This window comes from Stegodyphus dumicola, chromosome 3 (genome assembly GCF_044657685.1).
Source record: "Stegodyphus dumicola isolate Sdum_Otavi_A_Nest chromosome 3, ASM4465768v1".
NCBI lineage: Eukaryota > Metazoa > Arthropoda > Arachnida > Araneae > Eresidae > Stegodyphus > Stegodyphus dumicola.
Window position 1 is genome coordinate 159,848,953 of NC_140770.1, and position 27,446 is coordinate 159,876,398.

Genomic DNA, 27,446 nt, shown 5'->3' on the forward strand with positions numbered 1-27,446 from the left:
ACATCTTCTCTGCTGCTATACATTAAGCCATCCTTTTCCAAAATGGAAAGTAAAATGATCCTTATAATTACCTGAGACTTTTTAAACTTTTTCCCAAACACACTTGCCTTTTTTTTTAAATTGAAAATTTTAAATTCCTTGTGCACCACAAAGTATTACACCAGGCTTACAGAGGTACGAAAAAAAAAAAAAATTAAAATTAAATTACAAATTCACAGATGACATATAAGAGATAAATTTACAGAAGAAAGAGAAAGCCATTTTATGTTGGGACAAATACGTTAAGAGAGGGAGGAAATGTAATATTCACAGAGTTTAACTAGAATGAGTTCCTTTTGTCCTTCCTTGAGCTTTGAACAATAGAACAACAAATGTTCGACATTTTGCACTCCCCCGAAACTGCATGAACACAAGTCTGTACTAAATAATCTAAATCTCTTCAGATAAAAGTTGAATTTACCATGTCCAGTTATAAATTGAGTAACTTCAAAATTGCAGAAAAAGTGTTTATTATTCAATCTGTGAGGATAGCAGGAATGGAAAGAAAATATAGTTTATTCAAAGAGGCAGTAGTAGAATTCATGTATAGTTCATTCCACTTGAGTATTGTATCATTTTTATTTTTGTTCTTGTAAAATGACTTAAGAAGTAATTACTTGAAGATGTGAAGCTTGTTTTGCCAACCAATCAACTCTTTCATTTCCTAGATTGCCAGTGTGGCCACAAACATGAGAAAAGATAACATCAACACCTTTATTATTAAGGTCTTTAAGAAGGGCATGAGTAGTGACAATTAATTTATTACATGAGAAGATATTCCTAAGAGAAAATAAGGATGATAGAGAATCAGTGCAAATAAGAAATTTAGCACTTAGCGAACAGTTGTTAGATATCCACTTAATTGACTCACTAATGCACAGTAATTCGGCTTGGAAAACACTGCATTCATTAGGAATTCTAAAGAGTTTGTATTCCACACTTGCTTGGAGTGGAAAATGACTAATTAAAGATATTTAACCAAAGTTAATACAATTTTTAAATTAGTTAGCCCGTAATACAGCAGAGCGTAGTAAAAGCTTAGAGACGTAGCCAAAAGGCAAGGCAAACGCGTGCTATTCAGGAATCTTAATTCTCTCTCTCAAAGTCATTGGAACTTCGACTTAAATACTACTCCTTCTCATTTGCATTTAATGCAATTCTAAAAACTCATTCTGGTAAGGAATTGCAAGCTGAAGCAAGAAGAGATAGGAAAGCTGTATAAACTTAAAATAACTGTTATAAAATTAGGATATACCTTATAGATTGATTAGCAGAGACATTTTCTATTAATAGATCACCAAGATCATAAGCGTTTAATTGATTTTGGTTCTTTAGCAAAGGCTTTTATATTATTTTTAACAAGTAATGGTGACATTTCATACAATTCAGCAGATCCTGTAATAACCAAAAATTGGTAAACAACTAAAGACCAATCTACACGAAGCGATTTTCTCGTAGAGCAACAATTTTAAGGATCTGCGCATGCACCAAAAATCGGTCACGTTCTCTGCCGCAATTTCAGAACTGGTGTTTACTGCTCACTAGCGTACGATAAAATCAAAGTCTCTAGCCAATAACATTGCTTTGAGTGATCACATGCTTTTCTCGTCAGTTGGAATAATAAACATGGCTGCATTTCGTTGGAGTGAAACTCACATTTTTCAACTAATAATCCAACAACACGAGTAATGTAAACTTTAAAAAATAAATAATTAAAGGATTCTCTTATTTTGGTATCCATTATTTTGACTATTTGACAACACCGTAAGCTTTGTTTACAAATCGTAGACAGTGTGACGCTGCAAAGGGTGGGAAAACTTCCTTTTATAGTGATTGGCTGAGTGAATTCCTGTACTAATGAGAAAATTGTTCCGTGTGGACAGGCGAGCTATGTCAGATATTGCCGGCCAGCTAAGTCAGCTGAGAAAATCGCTATGTGTAGACGGGCCTTTTACTTGATGATTCCTTGGTAGTTTTATGAGGTATAATGCACATTTGTGAATTCATATTTAAAGGAAATAAAAATTCAGACCCAGTGTCCCCATCCACCACAGAGTTCAAAAAGGGGAAGCAGATTCCTGTGCCAGAGATAACCAGGTCTATACACAAACTGAAGCCACACAGTCGGCTTTCCTGAAAGCAGGTACTCCCAAGAGCTTATTACCAAGCCACTGCCACAAGGACTAGTGACCAGCCGATTCACACCCGTGAGGACGACCAAGGTGCTTCCCATTTAGCTGAAGCAGAGGCCAAAGCAGTGTGTTGGGGACAGTACTTCGGCCCTCAACTACCAGGACCCTCCTTTCCAACAACATGGGGCTCCACATACAGCAAACACGTGGGCAGTTTTCTAGCCATTAGAAAACTAGAGAGAAGGACTGTTCCAGTTTTTTATGATGGGCCCCAAAAGGAGAAAGGGAGGGAAAAGTTTCAGCAAAGAGAGGAGATGGAAGAGAGGATAGTTTACCGGGGCTCCAGGATTGTGACACTCATCTCACCAAGATGATGATACCCTGAAAGGTAGGGTACCTTGAGATTGCCACACCCGTACTCACAAAAAGGGAGCCCCTGAGGGGTGAGTAGTGACTCAGTTTGGATTACCTTTAATTAACAAAAAATTCCTGGATTTTGGATTGAAAAGATCTGTTGAAAAAGTACACCTTTATTCTTAGAAATATGAGCTTTTGATAAATTTTATTCTTGATATTTTCAACAAACTCCCCCCCCCAATTCCCTGCCACGACATGATTAAATTAATTTAGGATAATACTGCTGATTTCCTGTGTTTTGAATTTGAAGCAAAAAGGCAAATGCGTGCTATTCAGGAATCTTAATTATCTCTCTCAAAGTCACTGGAACTTCGACTTAAATACTACTCCTTCTCATTTGCATTTAATGTGATTCTAAAAACTCATTCTGGTAAGAAATTGCAAGCTGAAGCCAGAAGAGATAGGAAAGTTGTATAAACTTAAAATAACTGTTATAAAATTAGGATATACCTTATAGATTGATTAACAGAGGCAGTTTCTATTAATAGGTCACCAAGATCATAAGCGTTTAATTGATTTTGGTTCTTTAGCAAAGACTTTTATATATTTTAATAAATATTAAATTATTTATTAAAATCTCTTATTGAATTCTTAATATTTTATATTAAGAACTCACTTATTATTCTTATTGAATTCTTAATATTTTATATGCTTTGATTCAGTAAATATGTTGCTATAAGATATTACTAAACTAAAGAAAAAGATAGGTGGTTTGAGAATGTCTATTACCAGAATTCTTAAGAGAATAGAATTAGAACTAAGTCTTCTGTTGATATAAGTTTGCTAGAAGACTTAAAACTGTCGAATAAGTTTGAATCTCTTAAGACAGCTAATTCTGAAATCGAAAATGTTTTGAATTTGAAATAATTAGATAAAGGCATTCATACTACAAAAGAATACCATGAAAGAATTCTGTTATGGAAATTAGAGCGAAAAAACGGATTCAGTTGCCAAACCAAAACTCTACTGTTAATAATATAAACCTACCTAATTCTCAATTATCTGCTCAGGGACTAGAAAGTAACAGATGAGAACATATTAAATTACCAAAAATATCTATTCCAAAATTTTATGGTGATATCAGCCAATGGAAAGTTGGTTAATTTGCTTTGAATTGTCTCTTTGGGTTTATGTTCTTCGGAGAAGACTCATGACCTGAAAAACATCGTCATTTGAACTCCTGGCTTTAAAACTTGTTTGAAGTTTTTCTGTGCACCCAAAAGCCATTTAGTATGTTGGGGGGCCACTTCAGCTTGACATTCTTCACAATTATTGTAATCATCGTCGCTTTCATTATTTTCTTCAGCTGCTTTAGCTTGAATTTCAACTATAAAATATCCTCGGAAGTGATAATATTGGGTCAACAGATAAATAATTGTTACAATATCCTCAGAAGTACTAACACTGGGTCAACAGACTCAGTGTTTCAAACTGTTTTCTACTCACTTCCAAATTTTCCAAGTTGTCTACTTCTTTCTTCCTCAGTGCCCCTCTTGAGAAATGTTCAATCCGGAGAAGCAGCTTAGTAATGCATGTTGATGTAACACTTTTCATGCATTGTTCATTAAATGTATTGTTTTGAGTACACTGAAGTGACAAAAGTCATGGGATAGCAATATGCAAATATACAGATGGCAGTAGTATCGCGTAGAAAATGTATAAATGCGAAGTGCTTTGGCAAGGCTTTCATTTGTGTTCAAGGTTATTCATGTGAAGACGCTTTGAAGTGATTATGGCCGCACGACGAGAATTAACAAACTTTGAACGCGGAATGGTAGGTGGAGCTAGACGCATGGGTCATTCCATTTCGGATATCGTTAGGAAATTCAACATTCCGAGATCCACAGTGTCAAGACTGTGCCGAGAGTATCTAATTTCAGGCATAACATCCCACCATGGACTGCGCAGTGGCCGACCACCTGCACCTAACGACCGAGACCAGCGACGTCTGTGTAGAGTAGTCAATGTTCACAGAAAAGCAACACTGCGTCAAATAACCGCAGAAATCAACGTGGGACGTATGAGGGATGTGTCCGATAGGACAGTGCGGCGAAATTTGTCTTCCTTGGGCTATGCCAGCAGAAGACCGACTCCAGCGCCTTTACTGACAGCACAACATTGCCTGCAGCGACTCTCGTGGGCTCGTGAGCATATTGGTTGGTCACTAAACAAATGGAAAACCGTGGCTTGGACAGATGAGTCACGATTTCAGTTGGTAAGAGCTGATGATAGGGTTCGAGTGTGGCGCAGACCCCACAAAGCCATGGACCCAAGTTGTCAACAAGGCACTGTTCAAGCTGGTGGTGGTTCCATAATGGTCTGGGCTGTTTTTACATGGCATGGACTCGGTCCTCTGGTGCAACTGAACCGATCATTGACTGGAAATGGATACTTTCAGCTACTTGGAGATCACTTACAGCCATTCATGGACTTCATGTACTCAAACAATGATGGAATTTTTATGGATGACAATGCACCATGTCACCGGGCCACAAATGTTCGCGATTGGTTAGAAGAACATTCTGGACAATTCTAGAGAATGATCTGGCCACCTAGATCGCCCGACATGAATCCCATCGAACATTTATGGGACATCATCGAGAGGTCAGTTCGTGCCCAAAACCCTGCACTGTCAACATTTTCACAATTATGGATGTCTATAGAGGCAGCATGGCTCAATATTCCTGCAGGGGACTTCCAACAACTTGTTGAGTCCATGCCACGTCGAGTTGCTGCACTTCGCCGGGCAAAAGGAGGACCGACAAAATATTAGGAGGTATCCAATGATTTTTGTCACTTCAGTGTATGTTTATACTAGCATTTCAGGTTGTTTCTATTTTTTTATTGTACCGAAAAGCATTAAAATCTAACACTTATGATAGCTTGACTTAACTTTCGGCTGACTTCGGAATGTTAAAAGAAATTTTCCAAAGGATTAGTTGAGATGGAGAGGTTCAAGGTCATTAGAAATTTTATGAATCACAAAAAAAAAAGTGCTCACGATTACTGGGATTTGCTCATTAAAAGCGAATTATGCTCCCATAGACTTAACAATGTACCAACCAAATACTTCTGATTTCCTTATTAAATCAAAGTTCTCGTTATAAGCAAATTGTACTGTATTATTTATCTCCATAATAACCACTGTTCATTTAACCATCTGTTTGCTCTGACTTTTATTTATTTATTTTGCTTCAATGGATTTTATGATTTGGGATTTACTGTAATAAAGAAAATGTTGGAGATGAAACTATTTGGTTTACTAGAAAATTCTGCTCATTTGAAAAAGGAAAGAAATTAATACATTTTTCATACCTTTAACAATATTTGTACAATATAATTTCTGTCATTACTTATGCCTCTTGCCAGAGTGATGGTGATTTTTAAATGCCACTTTTGAAAAATGTCTTGTCCTTAGAGGTGAATACCGTAAGTAATGTTTGACTGACATCTGCTCTAGTTTTGAATTTTTATTCCTTCAAACAATTTAGCAAGGAGTTAAACAAGTAGTAATCAGAAGGTGCTAGGCCTGGAAAGTATCGAGTATCGTGGATGCAGCAGAATATCTCATATCAGCACTATGATTTTTCTCACATCTCGCCAAAATAAGATGTGGTCTGGTGTTGTTATGATGCAGTATGTGCGTTCTATTGAATACTGACAGCCTCTTTTCTCTGACTGCTTTGTTTAAATACCCATTTGCTGACACTATCATTCCGAATCGAGTTTTTCGTTATGTTTCAAAAGCTCATAATATGACGTCCCATCATATACACTGCTTTTACTTATCCAGGCTCAGTTTAGAGATGAAGGTGGCCAGTTACCTGGGTTCACACTGTTTTGAGAAAGAGGGTCAACTCGGATCATGCAAATTTTTCTCCCTTCACTCAAATGCAGCCATCTGAAACATTTATACACAGTTGAGATATTTGTAATCGCATTCTTACTGGTTAAAAGGAAGTATAGCTTTCTGTCACATCCGATACATTCATTAGCTTTCGGTCAGGTCCGAATTATTCTGAAACTTAATCTCATTATTTATGTTATTTTTGATTGGTTATTTATTGTATCTTGTTTATGATTTGTTAAACACTGATCTGTCGTAAAGTTATATATATGACCTCTGTAAACGTTTTCACTCTCTGCTTATCTCTGCATGTAACTCTGTCTGCTTATTTCTCTGCGTGTATCTCTGCGTATTACTTCGTAATAAATATTTGTTTTGCGAACCACGGCATTTTCTATGTTCAACATACACCAACCCTAGTTTACAAATATGGTCCAAAATGGTTTGTCAAGCTGAGTTACACCCTTCCATAATCTCTGAGGTTGTCAAAAACGGATCTTGCTTTATCATAGTCTTTACAATATCATTATTGATTAAAAATAGATGCCTATCATTAAGGTTGAAATTACCTGCTTCAAATTGTTTTAATTTTTAAGCTTAAGCTTCCTGTTCAGTCTTATAATTCTTTCTCATTTAAAACCCTTTCGCGGGCAGTGGGTACAAAGTCAAGCCACCTAAAAATAACTTTTTCTCTTTAAATAATCTTTTGATCATTACAGATGGCAGCACTATGCATTATTATCGAAGTATAGTCTCTGACGAAGTGCTGAAGTTGTGCATTCACTGCATAAGTACTGCAAATTGAAATTTTATTATTTTAAATAATATTTCTAATTTATGAAAAACATTTTGACAGTTTTAATGTATACTTTTCTATCATTCAAATAAATCAAACTAATTCACAAGCAGAAACAATTCATTTTTATTAGGTTTTTGGACGTGGATACATGGTCTATCCACCGTCCTTTTAGGGCAGTAACAATGAAAATGCCACACTGCTTCTACATGAGAGAAGAGTTATGTTTGAGAGTTTTATGTTTCTGCAGGGGTGCAAAATATAAAAAAACTTTGTAACATGTGATGAGGTTTTGAGCTTGCTTTGACTCTCAGTATAGTTTTTGTTCATGTTTTTTACAGAGACGAAATTTAGAATACTTTCTCTAAAATTACAAATGATGGCACAGATTTTTTTTTTTTCCACTTTTTAGATGTTTCAGTTGTAAATGCATTTATAATTTACAACATGCATCCGGATAAATGCAAATTTTAAATAAAATTTAAAAATTTAAAACCATGAAAGATTTCCGACAAGAGTGATCCAAGGACTGCAACTGATGGATGGGAAAAAAAAAAAAAAAAAAAACACCTAAGACATGGTTTCCATAAAGTTCAAAATCGGTTCCCGGAAAAAAGCACAAGCTGTACATTCCAACAGATGAGTGCACAGAAGATGCCAATCACATTCCTATAAAGACGGAAGGTGACTTATACAGAAGATGTGCTCTTTGTAGTACAAAAAAAGAAGTTCATCGTTCTAAATGGCTGCGCAACTCCTGCAATGTCCCATTGCGCTTCCAAACAAGTGGTCCTACTTGTTTCGAAAAATTTCATACTAAATAGTTAATGAAATTTATACCACATATCATATTTTCTGCTCTAAATTTTTATTAACAATATTTCAAATTATTTTCTTAGAAATCTTTCAATAAGTACAACAATGAAATTGTACAATTACTTAATAATTATTACTTTACTATTATTACATTATTCCGCAAACATTTTGTGTTTATTTGTCATTAAAACTTATTTTCATAAATATTAAATACTCATAAAAAATTGTCATAATAATTTTGTCCTAACAGGTAAGCTGTGTTAAGTGTGCAGTGGCTATAACCTCTAGCCACTTTTTAGACAAAAGACCCCTGATTTGAAAAAAAAAAAAAAAAAAAAAAAAAAAAAAAAAAAAAAAATATTTACCGCCAAATAATGTTTAAGATGGTTGAGAACATTCTGTTTATAATGTACTTTATCACAGAAAATAGTATTTTAGCTTTGCACCCGTGAAAGGGTTAAGTGCAATTTTTATTATAAATAATAAAAAATAACAATTTATTCACTTATTTAAGATGAAATAATTATAAAAACCATTTTTTTGTATTTGATTTTATTTCACGATCTCTCCTTTTTCTGAAAGAGGTTTTCAAGAATGAAAACTATAAATATCAACAAAAGCAAGTTCACACACACAAAAAAAAGGAAGAAAACTTAAAAAAAAAAAAAGGTGGAAAATAAATAAAGATACAAGGTGAAAGGCATCCAGTCTGGAGCAAAAGGCTTGGGGGAAAGAAAGAAACCAAAATGTGGCAATGCAATCAAACACCACTGAAAATGTGTGCTATGGTCTGAAGAGAAAAGTACCTATCAATCACTGTGACTTCAAATGGATATCTACAAGCTCAACTTCAGCATAAACTTGACCCCATTCAAGTTCATTTATCCAGAAATAATCTACAAACTGGCTCGCGTTCAATGTTACAGTGCTTGCTCAAGATACCTGCAGAACATAAACAACATACTGATGGTCGTTGAAATTTGGCTTTAAAAAGTGATGTTTGTCAGCCAAGATGTAATCAAATGAATTGTGGTGGCATCTAAAAAATTTACCACCCTATCACACCTCATACGCTATTAATTTTTATCTTTTGCATATTTCATCAAAAAATAAAAATGGTTTAGTTACATATTTAAATAATAAGACCAGCTGTCTATTCAATAGTTTTAACAATATAAATTTTATAGATTCGTACGAAACTAAAATTAGTGGCTGCCATTTTATATATCATATGCCAACAATTAAGGGTATTTTCTTAAAATAAACAGATATTTTCTTATATCAGCAAATTAAGTATGCCATCAAATCAGTATTCTAACTGAAATGGAAGTGTTGGGCAAAACTGTAGATATAAATATCCCATTGTTTACCTATGTTTACATAACACACACAACCTTAAGACAACAAAAATAAGTCACAGCAGCCAAGTAATACATGTTTAATTGCAGCTATGACTCAAGAATACTAATATTCAATATAAGCTACTGTCTGTCTACGGTAAGAACAGCTCCCGCCACGGTGTCTGGCGAGTGGCGGTCACTATAGCAACAGGGCTAGTATATTTCAAATAGGGACGAACCAAGGGTTGCTTTATTGTTATTTTGTTTTTGGCGACTGTTGGCTTAAGGGAAGTTTATCATTCGTCTTCTCGGCTTCATTCCAGCTGCACGCATCTTTTCTTAAGCCTTATATTATTACTATTAGCTATTTTTATTCTCGTTGTTATATCTTTTGTGCTAGCATTTGCTCAAATTCGCTTCTATTTAGCTTGATTTTCGTAGTGCTTTGTTAATCGCCAATTTTTTAAAATGCCCTTCCAGTTTAAGAAAGGTCAAACTTTAAAGTCTCAGTCACGTCAAATCGTGTATAATGTCGCAGAATTTTACGCTTCTGAAGCTTCGGCGAACTCTTTAGTAGTTCCTTTTCCTTAAGTTTTGAAGAGCGAAGTATCAACAATGGGTGAAAATAAACTTCTGAATACACTTGGAAAGAAATGTAAAAGCCCTGCTAATCATAAGTGTGAAATTGACGATTTTGACAAATGCGTTCTACGGCAGACAATACAAGACTTTTACATCAAAGAAAAGAAAGTGCCATCTGTGCGGAAATTACTGCCTGTCTTGAGGCAAAAAATAGACTTCCCGTGGCAAAAAGACTCTTTGTGCAAAGTTTTGTGTTCACTGAATTTTCGTTGGAATGCGTAGGAAAAAAAAAAAAATTCTTATCGAAAGACCTCACATTGTATTTTGGAGGAACAATTATTTACGCGAAATGAGAAAACTCAGAGCAAGTGAACGCCACATCGTTTACATCGATGAAACATGGATTGACAGCAATTTAGCTTTTAAGAAATGTTGGCAACATGATACGGTTTTGGGCGCACAGCCAGTTTCCCTTAGCAAGCCCTCCATGAAGGCATACCTCCTCTTAGGCATTTAGCCCTGGGGGCTTTCCGTAATCATATAAACCAACCCAAACCACTGGTAATTAAGGAAAAAGCAGTTTTGATTTTAATTCACCTTCGCTTCCTTCCGCCATTAAATTAACCAGCTTTTGGTTTAGTTTAAAGGTATGGGAAAAGAAGAAATGTTCGCAAAAAGTATTTATTGAGAGCATGGGTATGTAAAAAAACGCTTTTACTTTCAAGATGATTCCACATACACTTAATGATGAAATTTTTAGTCATTATTAAAGCACAAGCAATAAATTAACAGAAAATTTTGAAATAAAAACATAGCAGAACGTCATTTAAAGACTGAAGAAATTGCTTTGAATGTTTACGGTAGATCAGCTAGAGGGAAGAACTATAAAAATTAAATTTATTTTATATGTATGAAGTGCGTCTGTACTATATTACAGAGAATGGTGCAATCAACTAGATTTCTAAGATGTCATCTATGATTTTGCAAGCAAACAAATAAACAAAAAAGAAGCAAAATAATAGCATGATTTTTTTAAATGTCAAAATTAAAATTTTTCTTCAAAAATAAACACGGATTTTTAAATTTATTTCCCTACAAGTTTATTTTTACTCATTGTACATCTAGAGGGATGGCAAATTCAGCGGCTTGTACCTCACACGGCAAAATCAAAGACCGTTTCTTGACTGCAAAAGCTTTATCTATGCCATCGAATTTTCATTTTCGGAAATTGGATGTCGGGGTCGACGCAAAGGGTCAATGATAATTTTACTTGAAACTAAAACAAAATGTGAATATTGCCAAATCATCTTTAAATGCGCCTAGGTGGCAAACTCAGAAGTAAGTCTTCAAGACACCCCTATGAAAAATGGGTTAGGGCTCGTTTCTACGGCAACAGACAGCTGCAGACAAACTGGCGAGAGCTGTTCTTACCATAGACAGACAGTAATACCTAGTATAATTTCTGGTAATTAAATTCGACTCAAGAATATCAATATTAAATATAAACTAATACTTAGTATAATTCCTAGTAATAAAATTCCAGCAATGCTTAGCCAACAGCAGAATATATTGGAGCCATCATTAACAAATACAAATCTAATTGCTTTAATTTCCTAGATAAAGTTTTGGTACTTCTTCTTTATCTGCCTGCAATATCGTAAAATTGTAAGAACAAATAATATGATATAACAACACATAATCATTAATAAGACAATGAGAAAAATAATTTAATTAAAAGGGGTGGAAGAGGTCCTGCTCATGTCAATTAGTGTTTAGTTCACGGGGAAACTGTCACAATATCAAGATTCACATGAAAATTTGAAAATTTTTTATTCTGGAGAACATTCTGGGAGAGCTCCACATTGCTGGAAACATTTCATCAAATCTTTTTCAGTGGATGATATTTCAAACAGCCGCATGGCGAGACTAAACAACACAAAAAGAGAATTTTGAGAATAAAAATAACTGCTAAAATATGAGATATGATTGCCAGATTTGAAGGCAGATAAAGGAAAAGTATTAAAGTTTTACAAAGCAAATAGTAACCTATTTAAATACAAGAATATATTTATGAATACTCTAATCAGTTAATCCATGATTCTTAGAACATTCTTCCAACTTTCAAAGCCTAAATTACCCTGTCATTCATGAGATAATTCTTTCCAATACCTATGGGATATAGCTGAAAAATGGATTTAGCTTGCTGATCTGGCAAATGAGATTATTATAGACAACAATTTATAATATGGGTTCTAATACCAGACAATTCCAGCCCAATATAAAATACATGCATGCCCAAATTAAAGAATTAAACAGTTACAAATGGAAAAAGAATTGACTTATATTTTTATCCCATATGTTTGAAGCATATGTTTTTCAGAATTACAGATTGGTCTGTTTGTTAATTATAACAAAGCAGTGGCTGGCTAACTGTTTAGGAAAAGAGGCTTTCATGTACAAATTTTTGAAGAAAACTGCAATGGTTTTAATCATAAATGAGGGAAAAAAATCATGGCCATCACATTGGGATGTAACTACCATTCTGCACAATTTTTAGCAATTCAATGCCACTTGTGATGCAAAGAATTTTAGAGTTATTTTAACTACAAATAATAATTATATAAAAACAAAAGTAATAATAAAAATTAAATGGCATGATGTTAAGATAAGTAAACCTATTACGTTAGAAAAAAGAATTACTTACCGATCATGGTAGTATAATCTGTTGCACCAAAAATAAGTTCAGGAGCTCGATAATAGCGCGAACAAATGTATGACACATTTGGTTCACCATTAACTAGATGTTTAGCACTGTAAAACAATACAAAAATCAATTAGACATGCTATATGTTATGCAAGTCATATGATAAATAGACATGCTATAGAGAAATAGAAATGGTCATATATATATATTACATACATAACAAAAAGACTTAGCAATATTGGTGGCGTAGAATGTTGTTGACACATACTGAAAACCAAACTTGGCAGCCAAGGTGGACTGCATATTCATCTTTATTTCAACTGAAATTTACGGCCACAATCCACTTGGCACTCTAATCATACCTATTCAAGAACATTTACATTTTTGATACTACTGTGACAGAAAAAACAGCAGCATGCCAGTGTCTTAATAGCAAGTGAGCTAGAAGCAAACATGTGCAGATGGAAGTTCACTAAGAGAAAGGTTTCAATTCTCAAATTTTGAGTTCAAGTTTCAAATCAGTTACTTTGTTATGCAAGTCATATGATATGGATTGATCTAGAAATGATGCAGTTCAGAAAAAGTTATTACATTTTTTAATAAAGAGGGAGGTGCCAAAATTTAAAGAAGAAATTAAGGGGCTACTTACTGCTAATTTAAATTATATGCAAATTTATGTCTATTTAATGAACAATATTGAACTAAAGGCACTAATTAGGTCACTGAAGAATGCAAATATTCAGAGTCAAACACACAAGCATATACCTGCATGTCAGCAGAGCTGTAACTGTGGAGGAAATATAAGAACACAAGGGCTATTTCGGCAATTTGTGTGCCCATGCGCTTATATGACATTCACCATGTTTCTTTCAAGAGATGAGTAAATTCATGCATTGAAGGGCATAATTCAGGAGTTTGAAAATACAGGATTCTTAGCAGTTCAGTTTGCGAAGAACAGAAACCGTTGTCGGAACAGTTACTGATGCTGCGACTGTAATCGTTGGTGCTACCCATGGGACATTTGCTTGAAATGACAATGCCTGGGGAATAATGTGACAACAGGATTTAAATCTTTCGATAACATCGCAAATCTTAAAAAAAGTTTTTCACTTCTACCCTGCAAGATTAGCCGCATGCAAGAGTTAAAACACAAAGATTATGATAAACTGATGGTACTGGCTCTGACATTTTTTTACATGATGGAGGTCAATGTTTGGCCATGAAGAATTCTGTGGGGAGAGGAGACACATTTTCAATTAAATGGGACAATTCACATTTCTCAAATTTGGGCATCCAAACAATTTCATATTATTTTCCCAGTGCATTCACCAAAGTCACTGTTAGTTGCATTTTCCACTTGCATGCTTCATTTCTCAGATCTAAACATGCATGACATATTTTTTTGTGGGGTTTATTTGAAGTTCAAGATGTATTTTGGTGGAGACTAGACCTTGATGATTTTAAATGACAACATACCATGGGCTGTGTTGAGCATACCTGATGACATGTTACATTCGACCATTAAGCATGTTGTGTATGCAATTTGTTATTAACAAAGGTTGATTGTAGCTTACATTGTAGGCAGTCCATTACCCTTGCCAATGAAGCACTTCTATTAAATAAAGCGCTATAGTAAAAAAATCATTTCTGCAACCCTTTGGGGCAGTTTATTTGTTGCATTAGAATGGTGTTGCACTAAAATTTCTTCTTTGGTATGCATTTTTCTAGTTCACAGCTATGTAGACTAGAAAAAATAAATTTTACAAAATCACATTTCATTACATAACTTGCTTACTACTTATTTATAACTACATATTATTAGCTTAAAAGGGCATCAGCCCGAGAGGGCTATTAATTTTGAAACGAAATTTTGTGCTGAATCACTTTTTGAATTATTCCTACCATATATTATTGCCCTGTATTATATTTAAAAAATTAAATAATGAATAATCTGCATGAATATGAGTATGTTTCTCGCACTGTGAAAAACAACGATACCTAGAGCCATCAAATTTCGAATAACATAGTCCTCCACCCGAATATGGGCACTTGGAAGCCTGAATGTTCAATTTTGAAAATGTTCTATTACCTATTTCATATTTTTTTAATTAACTAATTGTTTATTAAAAAACCCAACGATTTCAATGCAAGCAGTGGCAACACACAGTATGGAATAAAATATTTTTATCTCCAGGGCGCAAGACTGTCTATCGGGAACTCTAAAGATATGAAGTCTGTCTTTATGTTTAGCCCAAATACTCTCAAAATGTATATGTATGTATAAATAAAAAACAAAACACACCTTTTGGCATAATATAAAATCTGAAGGGTTTCGGGTTTTTTTATTTATTTTATTTATTTATTTATATTACAGTAACTTATGCCTGTCAACAAAACATACCGCTTAACAGATGCATGCCTCTTCTCCCACAAAATGAAGATCACGATACTATATTTAATAATTTTTCTTATGTTATTTAAATTAATACACTCAAGTTTAGGAAGAAATAATAACACATAACCACTGAAAAATATGCAACAACATTATTATACAACTATAAAATACAAAATAATACAAAGACTGATTAAAAATTTGTGTGCTGTTCAATAATCTCAAACAGATTCCCTCCTTATTATTTTATACAAGCTCTACTCTTTTTTAAATACTAATTTTTAATATATTTTGCCAGTTAATTAATAACTTAACTATGTTCATAATATTTACTCTAAGATTAAGAATGTTTTAATTTTTTTTTTTTTTTTTAATTTAGTATAAAAGAAAGATAAAATACCTTCCAAAGTCACATAACTTCAAAACACCAGTCTCTGGATCTAACAATAAATTCTGAGGTTTGATATCACGATGGCAAATTCCAAGGGAATGAAGATAGGCTAGGCTTCGAAATAACTGATACATATATAACTGAAAATAATTTTTAATATTAGTAATTAAGGACATGTGCAAAAGGAAAAATATGGAATATAAATTTTTAAAAGGAGAAATGAAAAACCATACCTTAATAAAAGAAATAGGTATCGTTTGCTTAGATTTGCTGTATTGTCTTGCAACTCTATACACTGTTTCTGGAATGAATTCCAAGACCAGATTCAAATAAACTTCATCCTTCTAAATATAAAACAAAACAGCAAATTATCAGTATCACAATATTAACATCTGTCAATACTGACAGGGGAAAAAAAAAAAAAAAGAAAAAATACCTTATCACCACTTGAATAAAAAAAGTACTTCAATTCAACTATATTGCTATGATCTAATCTTCTCATGATTTGCAATTCTCGATTCTGAAATGAAAAATGCATTTTTACTATGGTTTGTCAATGAACTCGCAGCTGATTTAAATTCATATTAAAAAGGTTTAAGTCCTATACTGTAATGATGAAGAGTAAAAATTTAACAGGGTTCATGCACATGGAAATTAAGTACTTTTAAGGACCATTAATAAAAAAAATAAGGACCTATGAGCAAATGGAAACTGAATAAATTCAATTAAAAACACTATCTATGCCTCAATTTCACTTTTGTAATACCATCCTAAAAATAAAATAGATCTCTAAGTAGTATGCATTATTACTAAACATGAATTAATTAACATAATTATTAATAAGTTTGAGAATAAAATTAACTTTATGCAATTTATCAAGTAGCATTAAATATTTTACACTTTTAATAGTTGGTCATATTTGAAGAAAGATAAGTGACATTTACTAAAAGTTAGCTTTATGTTGATTTTTTTTACGTCTCATTTTGTCACATAGTTGGTCAGTCTAGAGGTTTAGTTAATAGCAGGTAGATATGTCAAACGGTATAGGTTAAAATGAGACGTAAGATCATAATCAGCATGATTCATAAAAAAAAAAAAAAAAAAAAAAGACTGAATATTGTCGGTTGCTGCTTGTCTGGAGAGAGAGAGACCTGCTGATTAGAACAAACCTAAAAGGCCTGATGTAGGCACAGTTGGCAAATGTAAAGTTCGTCAGGCTCTGCTTGCAGTTAGTGCCATAGCTTGTGTAGAGTTCTAGGGATTATAACCCAGTTAATAAACTTTAAGGCTTCAATAAGCCATTAAAGCACCAGAGGTGATAAGTTGTTTTGTATTATTTGAAGTCTCACTAGATGCAAAGAATAAGTTTTACTTGAATTTTTACATTCTTGTGTTTTATCTTGTGACCACAGTGAGTATCAACAAAAGGCAATAACTCGCTTTAATACGTAGAGATGATTTTTAAGGGTAAGCAGTTAGTTATAAATAATTAAATTAGGTAATTAGATAATCTTAGTCATTATGGATTTACATGGCCAATATTAAATTTTATTTTTTTAACAATATTTGTTAAAAAGCCCTATTAAAATCAAAACCTAATAAAATTTCACAGTTTAAAATACATGTAATTTATGATATTGATTCTTAAAAGATATTAGAAAACATTTATGTTTTGTAACAACAACATTCAACAAAATATTTATCCGTCATTTTAATTTGAAGCCTTCCCAAACATTTTGGCTAGTTTATATAGATTTTCTTCTCTTAAGCATCTTTACTAACAATTAGAGATTTGTCTCAATACACAAAAAAATGCTCTTGCTAGTTTCTGCGTGCTTTATCTCCTAACTTGTCAACCTCTCCACAATGCACCTATGAGGGTTTACTTGATCTGGTAAAAGTTAAAATAGTCCCAAACCCCCAACAGACATGAAGCAAATTATCACTATGTAACTACAATATCAGACAAAAGTTTAAAGAAGCCTCTTATTCAAAAAGAACTTAGAACATAAAGACAGGTTCTGATGCTAACAAAATCAATTACAGATCACGGTGATGTAATTAAACAAGAACAGTCAAATTCAAACTAAAAATGTGTAGTAGTGGTTAAAGATTATATAATTTAACTTAAATTTAATCAGGCTTAGTAACTATCATACGAGGAGATAGAAATGGGAAATTATAGTAAATGCTGAAATCATAAACAATTGGGTCATTTAAATAATAATGACTGCATATATCTTTGAAGAATAATTTTCTTTATGTATTCAGTTCCTTTCTTCAACACGTTTCCTTCTCATTTTATAATTTTTGCATTTAATTAATGGTTTCTGTTATTCTAAAAAACACTAAATGCATTTAGAATGAATAGAAAAAGCGGCTAATTTTATTTTAGTAATATGAACATTCAACTGAACAACAAAATCTAGAAATGGCAAAACTTTTAAAACTTAGAGCAGGCATTGGAAGCAGAATTTAGGATCCACAGATGGGAAAATGCATAGTGCCAGCTATATGTATGAAGCGTTAAGACATAATAGATGAATCTTTTAAATTGTAAGTTTTCAATTTTCTTATTAATAAAAAAATTCCTTTCTATAATGCCTGCCCATGTTATAAGATTAGAAGCGTTTATGATATTATACATGCTTGTGTCTAGTAAAAAATAAAGAAAATAATGGGAAGATAAAAATGTTACAAAAAAGATTCTAGTATCAGAAGTAAAACATTCAAATATGTTTTCATTGTTCTTCCAGACGTTCTCCAAAAAGTAAGAAATTCATTGCAAATTTTCTGTAAAATACATCCATTACGTGTTGATACCATGGAGACATTTTTCAGTTTGTCACATATTTCTCGAATCTTTTAGAATCATGGGTATATAAATCTTGCCTTCAAATCCTTCTAAACTTTCCAAGCTGCAATGTCTAAAATCCTAAATAAAAAAAAAAAAAAAAAACTTATCCCTACCAATTCTGTAACAGCAAAAAGGCAGAAATATTTTGGAAAAAAAAGGAGGGAAAAGTATAAAATTAATTTTACAGAGAAAACTGATGCATATTCTGAGACAATTACATCAGAAAATCTCTTACTATGAAAAAATTACAAAGAAGACATTTTTAATTAATTACATAGCTAATTTTGCTTTTGCTAAGAGCTGTTTCATAAATTGTGCTTTATAGCATTATGCATTGTTTATATTTCAGATTCAAAATATTGTATAATAAGTTGCCAAAATGAAACTTCATAATATGACAGCGAAACATTAATATATTTTATTTTAATGTTATTTTTAAAATATAATTTCAATATATTACCATTATTTTAATGAAATTTATCAATGTTACGATGTTTTAAAAAAAAATCGTCGAAAAAATCTCAGATCTCGGAATTAAAAATTTTCTATAGAAATTGATCTTAAAATCGCCAAATTTAGAATCATTAATAAAAGAATTCACATCCCCAAAAGCAAAAAGTTGTTGTGCAAAAAGAGCTCTTTATTAGAAAAAATTAATTTTGAAATGCTTATGCTTCACTAAACTTAAGTATCCCATCGTTTATAAATAAAAACGAATTATAACCCATGAACACATTCAAAAGATAACCATATGTCAGTATCACCAAAAATATTCCTCCAAAATGCTAATTCACACTCAAACCGGCAGTCGTAAAAACAGACAGAAATTTCAGATGATTAAAATTAAGGACCTTCTGCTGATTTTGGCCAAAATTAAGGACTTTTAAGGACCAAAAATTTATTCCAAAAAATCTAAGGACTTTTTAAGGACTGTACGAACCCTGTTTAACAGTCCAACATTACAGTATACAGTCAAAAGTCGTTAATCCGGACTAGTCGGGACTTCGGCGATTCCGGATTATACATCATCAGTTTAAATCTGGTAAGATGACATGCAGAAATTATAAAATTAAAAATATGAAACCTTAATTTATGAAATAAAGAACAATTATGATCTAAAAGTATCAAAATTTACAAAAAAAAGCTTAATATTTATTTGTTTACTTTATTAAACATTTCTTTCAATGTAAGTTGTTTAAGTTGCTTTATTTTTTATGTGATAATACTTTCTCTTTAATTCTATAAACAGAAATAATTTCTTGTTCAGTTACAAAATTCCGCTGTTCAAGTCCTATAATTGCTGTGTCGAGAATACCGACTAATTTGTCAATCGACGTTCTTTCGTTTTCGAAGATCGGAAGTGAATTATAATGACGAGGAATTTGATTTAAATCATATCAAAGACGGAGTACATCGAGATGAAATACTACATTTAGTAAAAAATTATAAGCCAAATAAAATAAAAACATCTACCCTGAAGATAAGGATAGTGCTGACAGATCAACTTCCAGTTCATTGCGCGCCGCGACGTTCCCCCCCTTGCCGCAGAGTAGCGTGAAATTGATAAACAGATTCCGGAATGGTTAGATAAACAAATCCATTATCCTTTATCCATTTTTTGCATCAATTCCACTTTTTGTTTAATGGACTTCGAAACATACTTTCGCTTTGTAGATCCTTTACATATTAGTAAATATATATCGGAAATTCTATTTGACATAATCGAAAGTTCAAGCTTACTTTTATAAAATTGCTCTAACAGTCTGCAAAAAATAATAAGCCGGATCCAATTCGAAGATTAAGGAACAATGCAATCTGCAACATTAACTGAATTAGATAATTTTAGCTTAGCTTATACCGTCTGTTATACATTAAACGTGCATTCGTAAACATATTTTGCGCATGCGCACACGCATATTCACAGCCGTAAAGGTCTTACGCGCATGCGCAGAAAGTTTGTAGCTTTGAGGTCCGGATTATGGGTGTCCGAATTAACGACTTTTGACTGTATAAAGATTATTAACTTACTTTAAATCTTTTATCTTGCAACACTTTTTTAATAGCTATTAATTCGCCAGTCTCTAAAAGACGAGCTTGATATACGACTCCAAAGGATCCATTACCAATAACTTTGGTATCTGTATATGAAATTTCTTGAGGTCTCTCTGGTCCTTGACCAGGTGTTGCAACAACAGTAGTAACTTTACTCCCATCTTTACCTACAAAATGACAATTACATATCATGTTAGTCTACACAACATTTAAATATTACTTCCATAACAGTAACAGTGTATACAAAGACATACAGTTGTTTTTTATATCATTCAGTTTTCAAGAGGGAGGACAACAACAAATTTAAAGAACTAATTTAATTTTAATTTAATTTATCAACAAATTTACAGAACATGATAAACAGTTGACAAAATAATATTTTTTGCCTAATTATTCTTCTGCTTTGATGGCTGGAATACAAGAATTTGGAGATATGCCATTACAAAAACATTCTAATTTCATTTGTATTTTATTTATGAAAATAACTGCCACTTTAACTAGCTCTAATGAGATTGAGCTTTTAAATCAAGAAGCATTTAATATTTGATGCACCACCTGAAACAGATGTAATGAACCATTTCTAAGATGATCATGTACAATTCAAGACGATTGATGGTCATACCAGATAGATGACGTTCACTACTAATGTTTACATTCTCTGAAATACCAGTTCCTTCCAGAAGCGGTTATCATGAAAAGGTTCACTGTATTACTTGTCAATTTTGTGTAAGTGTCTCATACTTAGAAGTTTACGACAGAACTTTTGCATCAATAAATTTAACATGCTAAAATTTTTCTGCAGTTCGATGTAATCTGAGTTTTTTATATTAGAAACAGAGTTAATTTGCCACATCTTTTACTAAAGATTACACCAAAACGTGGTCACACATTTCATCTCCCAGGAAATTATTTATTTTACAATAAAAAAGGGGGTGAATATACCATCTCTTCAAATGCCCCAAACACATTTACTGAAGCCTCATGCTGTTACCTCTTCACTTAACAGAATTTCTTGCTTTATTCTATAAGATATCACCTTTTTCCAGAAAAATCAGTGTTACAAGACATGAATATTTTCCCAAAAAAGGTATTTCATCTTAAACTAGTTTGATGTATTTAAAAAGCTATGTAAATGGAATTGCAAATAAATTTATAAACAATAATCATTTAAAGCAAAGCAAATGTTTGGATCTACATAATCAGTCATCAGATAGCTCTTACAGGTCTGGTTATCTGTTTGTTTATTTGAATATTATAATATATACAAAGGCTAATACTTTAAGGATTTGAACCTGCATCTGAGTATCAGTGTTTAATGGTTTTAAACCATCTGTCTAATAAGCCTAACTCTTACAAGTCCCATCAAATTGGAAACTACTTTTGAACTTTACTTTGTAAAAAAAAATTCCAATATTTCAGGTACAAAAAATGCATAAGTGTCACAATACCTATAAAATTTTCATTGAACCTGATGGGACAAGTGAAAAAAGAAAATGTTCCAAGTCTAGTCTTTAAATGGTATTATCATTTAACACATCACCACATGATCACTGTTGATCAAGATATCTTATGTAATTCAAAAAGTTAAAATGTGAAATTTTCTAGTTTCCATTTTTTTCCCCCCAGACCTTGCTAATTCATGTTAGGTTATTTAAATATGGCAACGTACATGAGGGTTTAACATTGCCATATTTAAATAACCAGATTCAGATTTTTATCTAATACAGTTTCTACAGTACAATTTGAATGGTAAGAAGTTTGATTTGATGAAAGCTCAAAAAACTACCTAATGACTTTCTCTGAAGAAAAACCATGTAGTTTATATGAAGAAAAAATTTACAAACTTGTAAAATATTAGGAGATAAAAGTACAAAATGACAGTGGTTTTATCATGGATTAAGAAACCATTTTCTTTCAAATAGCCATAAAAACAATCAATTAAATGCTATAAATTCATATCGAAATCAACAAAGGAATTGATAAAGAGAAAACAGCAACCAAAAAATTCAAATAAAAATTTGCTCAATGTAAAATATACACGTTTCACGAATATTCACTTCAATTCACCTCCAGGCATCAGCAACATATGGCTGGTATACATGTCACAACTCTTACAAAGTTATCAGATAGAGATAAATTGCCCTGTCTGTCCTCTCAGCACTATCCCATGTCACACATTTTCTCTTCTTTTGTTCAGTTCGCCATGCTGATACATGAGTATCGAGTACGATTGAAAGTAGAATTTAGTTTTACGCACGCCGTGTGCTATAGGTTACTTTCAACTATATGACATGCTATTAGTTCATACCTACACATTTAATTAAATGGCCACTAAAAAAAGAAAGCTTGATATTCCTGGTTTTCAAGACTTGAAAGAATATGGACGAATGAATATAGATTTGTACAATAAAAAGATCGTGCTGCATGTGTGCTATGTTGCAAAATTGTTGTACGTCGCACGTAAAATGTACAAAGACATTTTGAAACTAAACATCAGTCAACATTTCAAAATTCTGATCAGAAAAATGCAAAATTAGGCAAATCTTTCACAAATGGTGAATATACAAAGAACACATTTTTAAAAGTATTGAAATACTGTTCAGTGGCTCGCAAAATCTACAAACAACGTTATGCCGAATTCAAGAAACACTGGCTTCTATGTGAACTATTGAAAAAACAAATAACTGAAATGGCAGAAAATGTAACAACAAAACAGACTTCTGGATTACAAGAAACTGTTACATTTAGCATTGCTCTTGATGACAGTACCAATGTAAAAGATGTTGTGTGCCTTGCAGTGATTGTATGATATTGAGATAAAGATTGAGTTTATGAAGAATTGTACAGCTTGATTCCTCTGTCAGGGACAACTAAGGGACACAATATTCCTTCTTTGTTTATAAATTATTTTGAAAGTAAAAACACAAATATAAATATTTTGGCTACTGATGACACTTCTGCACTAGTTGATAAGGAAAGAGGATTTGTCAAAATTTTTGGAAATCATATTGGACATAAAGTATTTAACTTCCACTGCATAACATATCAGGGAAGTCGCCAAACTTTTGTCACAGCACTTAGTTTCTGTAATGAGCACTGTTGTTAAAACAGTTAATTTCACAGTGTCTCATTCTTCATCGGTTTCAGGCAATTTAAATTTCTTTTAGAAAAAATGGAATGTGAATATGTGGAACCCTTTATATAGCCATGACCGTTGGCTTAACCAAGGCTTAGTCTTGAATATGCTTGTGTCATGCTAGGAACACATTAAAATTTTACTTAAGGAACAACATTTCCTTGCATTGAATGATAAATAATGGTTATGCAAATCGATGTTTCTGAATGATATAACTAAACACCTCAAAGAACCACGGATTGCAAGGCAAGAGCCAAACAGTACTTGAAAGTTTTAAATATTGAAAAGGCTTAGCTACAAAATTCAATATATTTTCCAATAATATTAATACTAATACTTCCCAAATATTATACCGCTTGTAAATACATCGACCATACACAAAGATGAACTTGAAACCTATGTTGAACCATTTAAGGAAGAATTTTCCAAAAGATGCAAAGATTTTGAAGCTTGTATGCTTATGTTTTCCTTCCTAATCAAACAAGATTTAAAAGACCCCGTCACAATCCCATCTGATTTGTCAATTTATGAGTGGATGGAAGTTGATAAATTTGAACTTACATCTTCAGAATTATGGAAAGAAAAATTTACAGAATTATGAAAAAAATCTGGAAGATAACTCTAATGATAAATCAATGGCCAATTTAAATTTCTGGATGTCACTGAGGGAGATGTTTAATTATTTGAAGAAAATTGTATACATGCTTCACTTTCCACTTTTGGTTCTACATATCAATGTGAACAAATCTTTTCTCACATGAATAATATTTTGAACCTACAAATTTGTTTAATAACTGAATATTCACAGAATCAGGTGTCAAACTGAAAGCCATTGAGTAGAGCAGTGCAGGGTAAGGTTGGCATCAAAATTAATTTTTTTTTTTTAACTACATTGTAAGAATACATATATTGGTACTTTTCCGTTTTGCCGGCGCAAATCTCACCAAGCAGACTTTATTGAAGACAACATACAGTATCCACATAAAAAAATTTTTAACAAATGTTAGTTCTAAGAATTTTTTCTTTTGAAGGCATAAACCTTTTAATATCGTTTAAAATTTTGTAAAAAGACATTAATTTGAATTTACTCTGCTTTCATGGCTCAACATCCTAATTCACTGGTTCATATCACGTGACCCCAAGTGATCTCATGTCACATAAACTAGGCTACAAAAATCATTTCTCTCAATAATTATCTACATTAATTTCAAGTTAAATCTTAATTTGGAATACATGTTTAAATGCAACAATTATTTCAATTTGTACGAATAGCTTACTCAGAAATTATATAAAACCACAATGCTTTACTTCGCTAGTGCATTCTCATTAGAATTGATGATTTTAATCCTTGACTTTGCCTTCGGGTGAGCGGCGTGATTGCATCCTAATTGTTTTAATTACCACGAATGGCCTTAGGGTATAAAATTGAACTGTCTGGTAAAAATTCTACGTAATTGTATGGCAGTATTGAAAGAAACAATCAGTCTGATAAGAAATGGCAGCTACTTGGTTTGTAAATGAGGCATAAAAGGTTACCAGCGAGGATATTCCGTTTGGCACGAGTTGTACCATTATTGACAACTTTATAGCCTGCGCCGGCAAAACGGAAAAGTACCCTTATATTTTACATTGGTTATTTTTTAATAAATATATTTTAAAGATACATAAAACATAATATAAGTACAATTTAAATTTATTTATGTTGAGGGAATAGTTATATTTTATGTTGTTTATTTGGGTGAAATACAGAATCGCCCACTTATTTGGCGTGTTATGTTTGGCGCTTTTTACAAGAGTAAGAGGAATTGGATTTTTGTCAATTTCCGTTAACTTTTTAAGTGAAAATACATCGATATGTACATGGACAAAGTCAAGAGAGTGTGCAATTCCCTGATGTGTTTTTAAGTGAAAATAGGTTGATGTATACATGGATACCGAGTTTGTGCAATTCTTAAAAAAAAGTTCCAAGCAGTGTCTCATTCTGCACTTCCCCGTTTATTTTTATGCTAATAAATATCTTTAAATGATACAAATTAATACACAATAAAACTCTAAATCTGTATTCTTGACCTCTATTCCCAAAAGGGCTGTTCCCATTGCGGTTTATTTGAGTTAACACAGTTTTATGTGTCGAATAGCTCTGCTATGCCTGCAGTTCAGATTTTTCAACTTGCTGCCCTATGTGGAGAAACTGGTTTTAACTTTGCATGCACTGCCACAGGAATCAAATTGTTTCAAATATTTCCTATTGTATGGCATCCTGAATCATACTGATAATTTGGTTTGGCATATCACAGCTACAAGGTTGCCAACCCCTGCTATATTTCATTTCTACAAAAGATCTACCCTAATTCTTTTTTTAATTATTAAAAGAATTATGAAAACAACTTTTTGGTCCCCCCCCCCAAAAAAAGTAAAATTTTCATACGACTGAAGGGAAGGTACTACAGCTTGCATGCATTACAGGATGCTTCTAATTGCCTGTTGAAAACAGTATGATGGAAATAAAAGCATCAATTGAAGCCAACATGCATATTGTTGCATTTCAAACTTTTCATATCATCCAAAGCATACAAAACCCCCTCAATTTTTTAAATTGAAGTACGTACGTAAAGTAATTGCAAACACAGTGGCTTAAAACAGTAAACATTGACAAGAGATGGTCTTCATCCTCTGGCATTTACACACCATTCATAGTGTCTCCCACTACTAAATCACCAACTACTTAGTTTAACATATTACTGCCACCAACTTTTAGTCCAGTGAGTTTACTGTTTTCTCAATTTTAGAACTTGAAAGCATACTATGTGTTTATTATCTCAATTCACAAGTACTGCATTTCATATTTTTTCTTTTAATGTTATTTTTTATAATTATATAAGTTTCTAGTGGAGGCATAGGAAAGTTCAAAAGTTTTTCACATGGTAAATGCTTAGTCAGAAGTAAGTAGTAAAATAGGGCAATCTGTAATAGAATTTGACTTTTCTTTTAACTATGAAAATTAAAACTAACATTAAAACAAAAACTGTAGATTTTACATAAAGCATCTTTTATTTATTTACAAGCATAAGTACTACTGTTACATATAATAACAAATTTCTTAGTAATTCTCTATTATTTTCTACAAAACATTTACTTATCACTGTGCATTGTAACAAAAATTTAAAAACTATTTTTCATTACAAATATAACCAATTTTTCAATGGAACACTATAAAAGCAATGTAACATTTATGTTGCCTTGTAAAGTCCCATTTCAGTTGTTATAAAGCATATATGTCCCTTTTATGTCAAACATTTCTGTCAAGTTACATCCATTGTCTTGTTAAGTCCTACTTATACTGATACAAAGCATATGTGTTACTTTTATGGAAGAAACTTCCCTGACAAGCAATATTCATTGTCTTGTAAAGCCTTATTTCTACAGCTGCAAAACATTTGTGCTCCTTTTGTGGGAACATTCATATCTGCATTTCCATGAACACATACTTTAGGAAACTTTTTTTTTTTTTTTTTTTTTTTTTTTTTTTTTTTTTACTGTTAGCAGATACCATAGTGCTGATTGGTAACATATTCTTAAAAGTTTTATATTTTTTGCACCTTTTTTTAATGAATATTTATTGTTTAAATACCAGGAAGAGACATACTAATTTACTTTTAGTTTAGTAGTATATAAAACATATTATGAAGATTCATAACAGACTGGAAAATTACACCCAAGCCTTTATTTTATGCTAACACAATTTACAGAGTCTTCTTATTTCTAACAGTTTCAAACATTTCTGAATAATGCACAATTCATTTGAACACTGCTAATTAAAAAAAAAAAAAAAAAAATGTAGATGATAACTTCAGCAGTTGCAAAGTGAATAGCACCACAAAAATACACAGCAATCATAGCAATGGGACTCAGAACTGTTTCACAAGTACACCTTTAATTCAGAAA

The 27,446-nt window shown here is 32.3% G+C and overlaps 1 protein-coding gene across 1 annotated transcript in view; it reads right to left on the bottom strand.

Annotated features, from left to right (window-relative positions):
- Positions 1–27,446, bottom strand: part of LOC118193201 (glycogen synthase kinase-3 beta-like) — a 64,626-nt gene that overhangs the window by 26,716 nt on the left and 10,464 nt on the right. The window contains exons 2-6 of the mRNA XM_035364253.2: positions 20,342–20,532; positions 15,893–15,976; positions 15,690–15,800; positions 15,466–15,596; positions 12,674–12,780 (exon numbers count right to left, since the gene is read on the bottom strand). Of these exons, the coding sequence (XP_035220144.1) occupies positions 12,674–12,780; positions 15,466–15,596; positions 15,690–15,800; positions 15,893–15,976; positions 20,342–20,532 (624 nt within the window). The remainder of the gene's footprint in view (positions 1–12,673; positions 12,781–15,465; positions 15,597–15,689; positions 15,801–15,892; positions 15,977–20,341; positions 20,533–27,446) is intronic.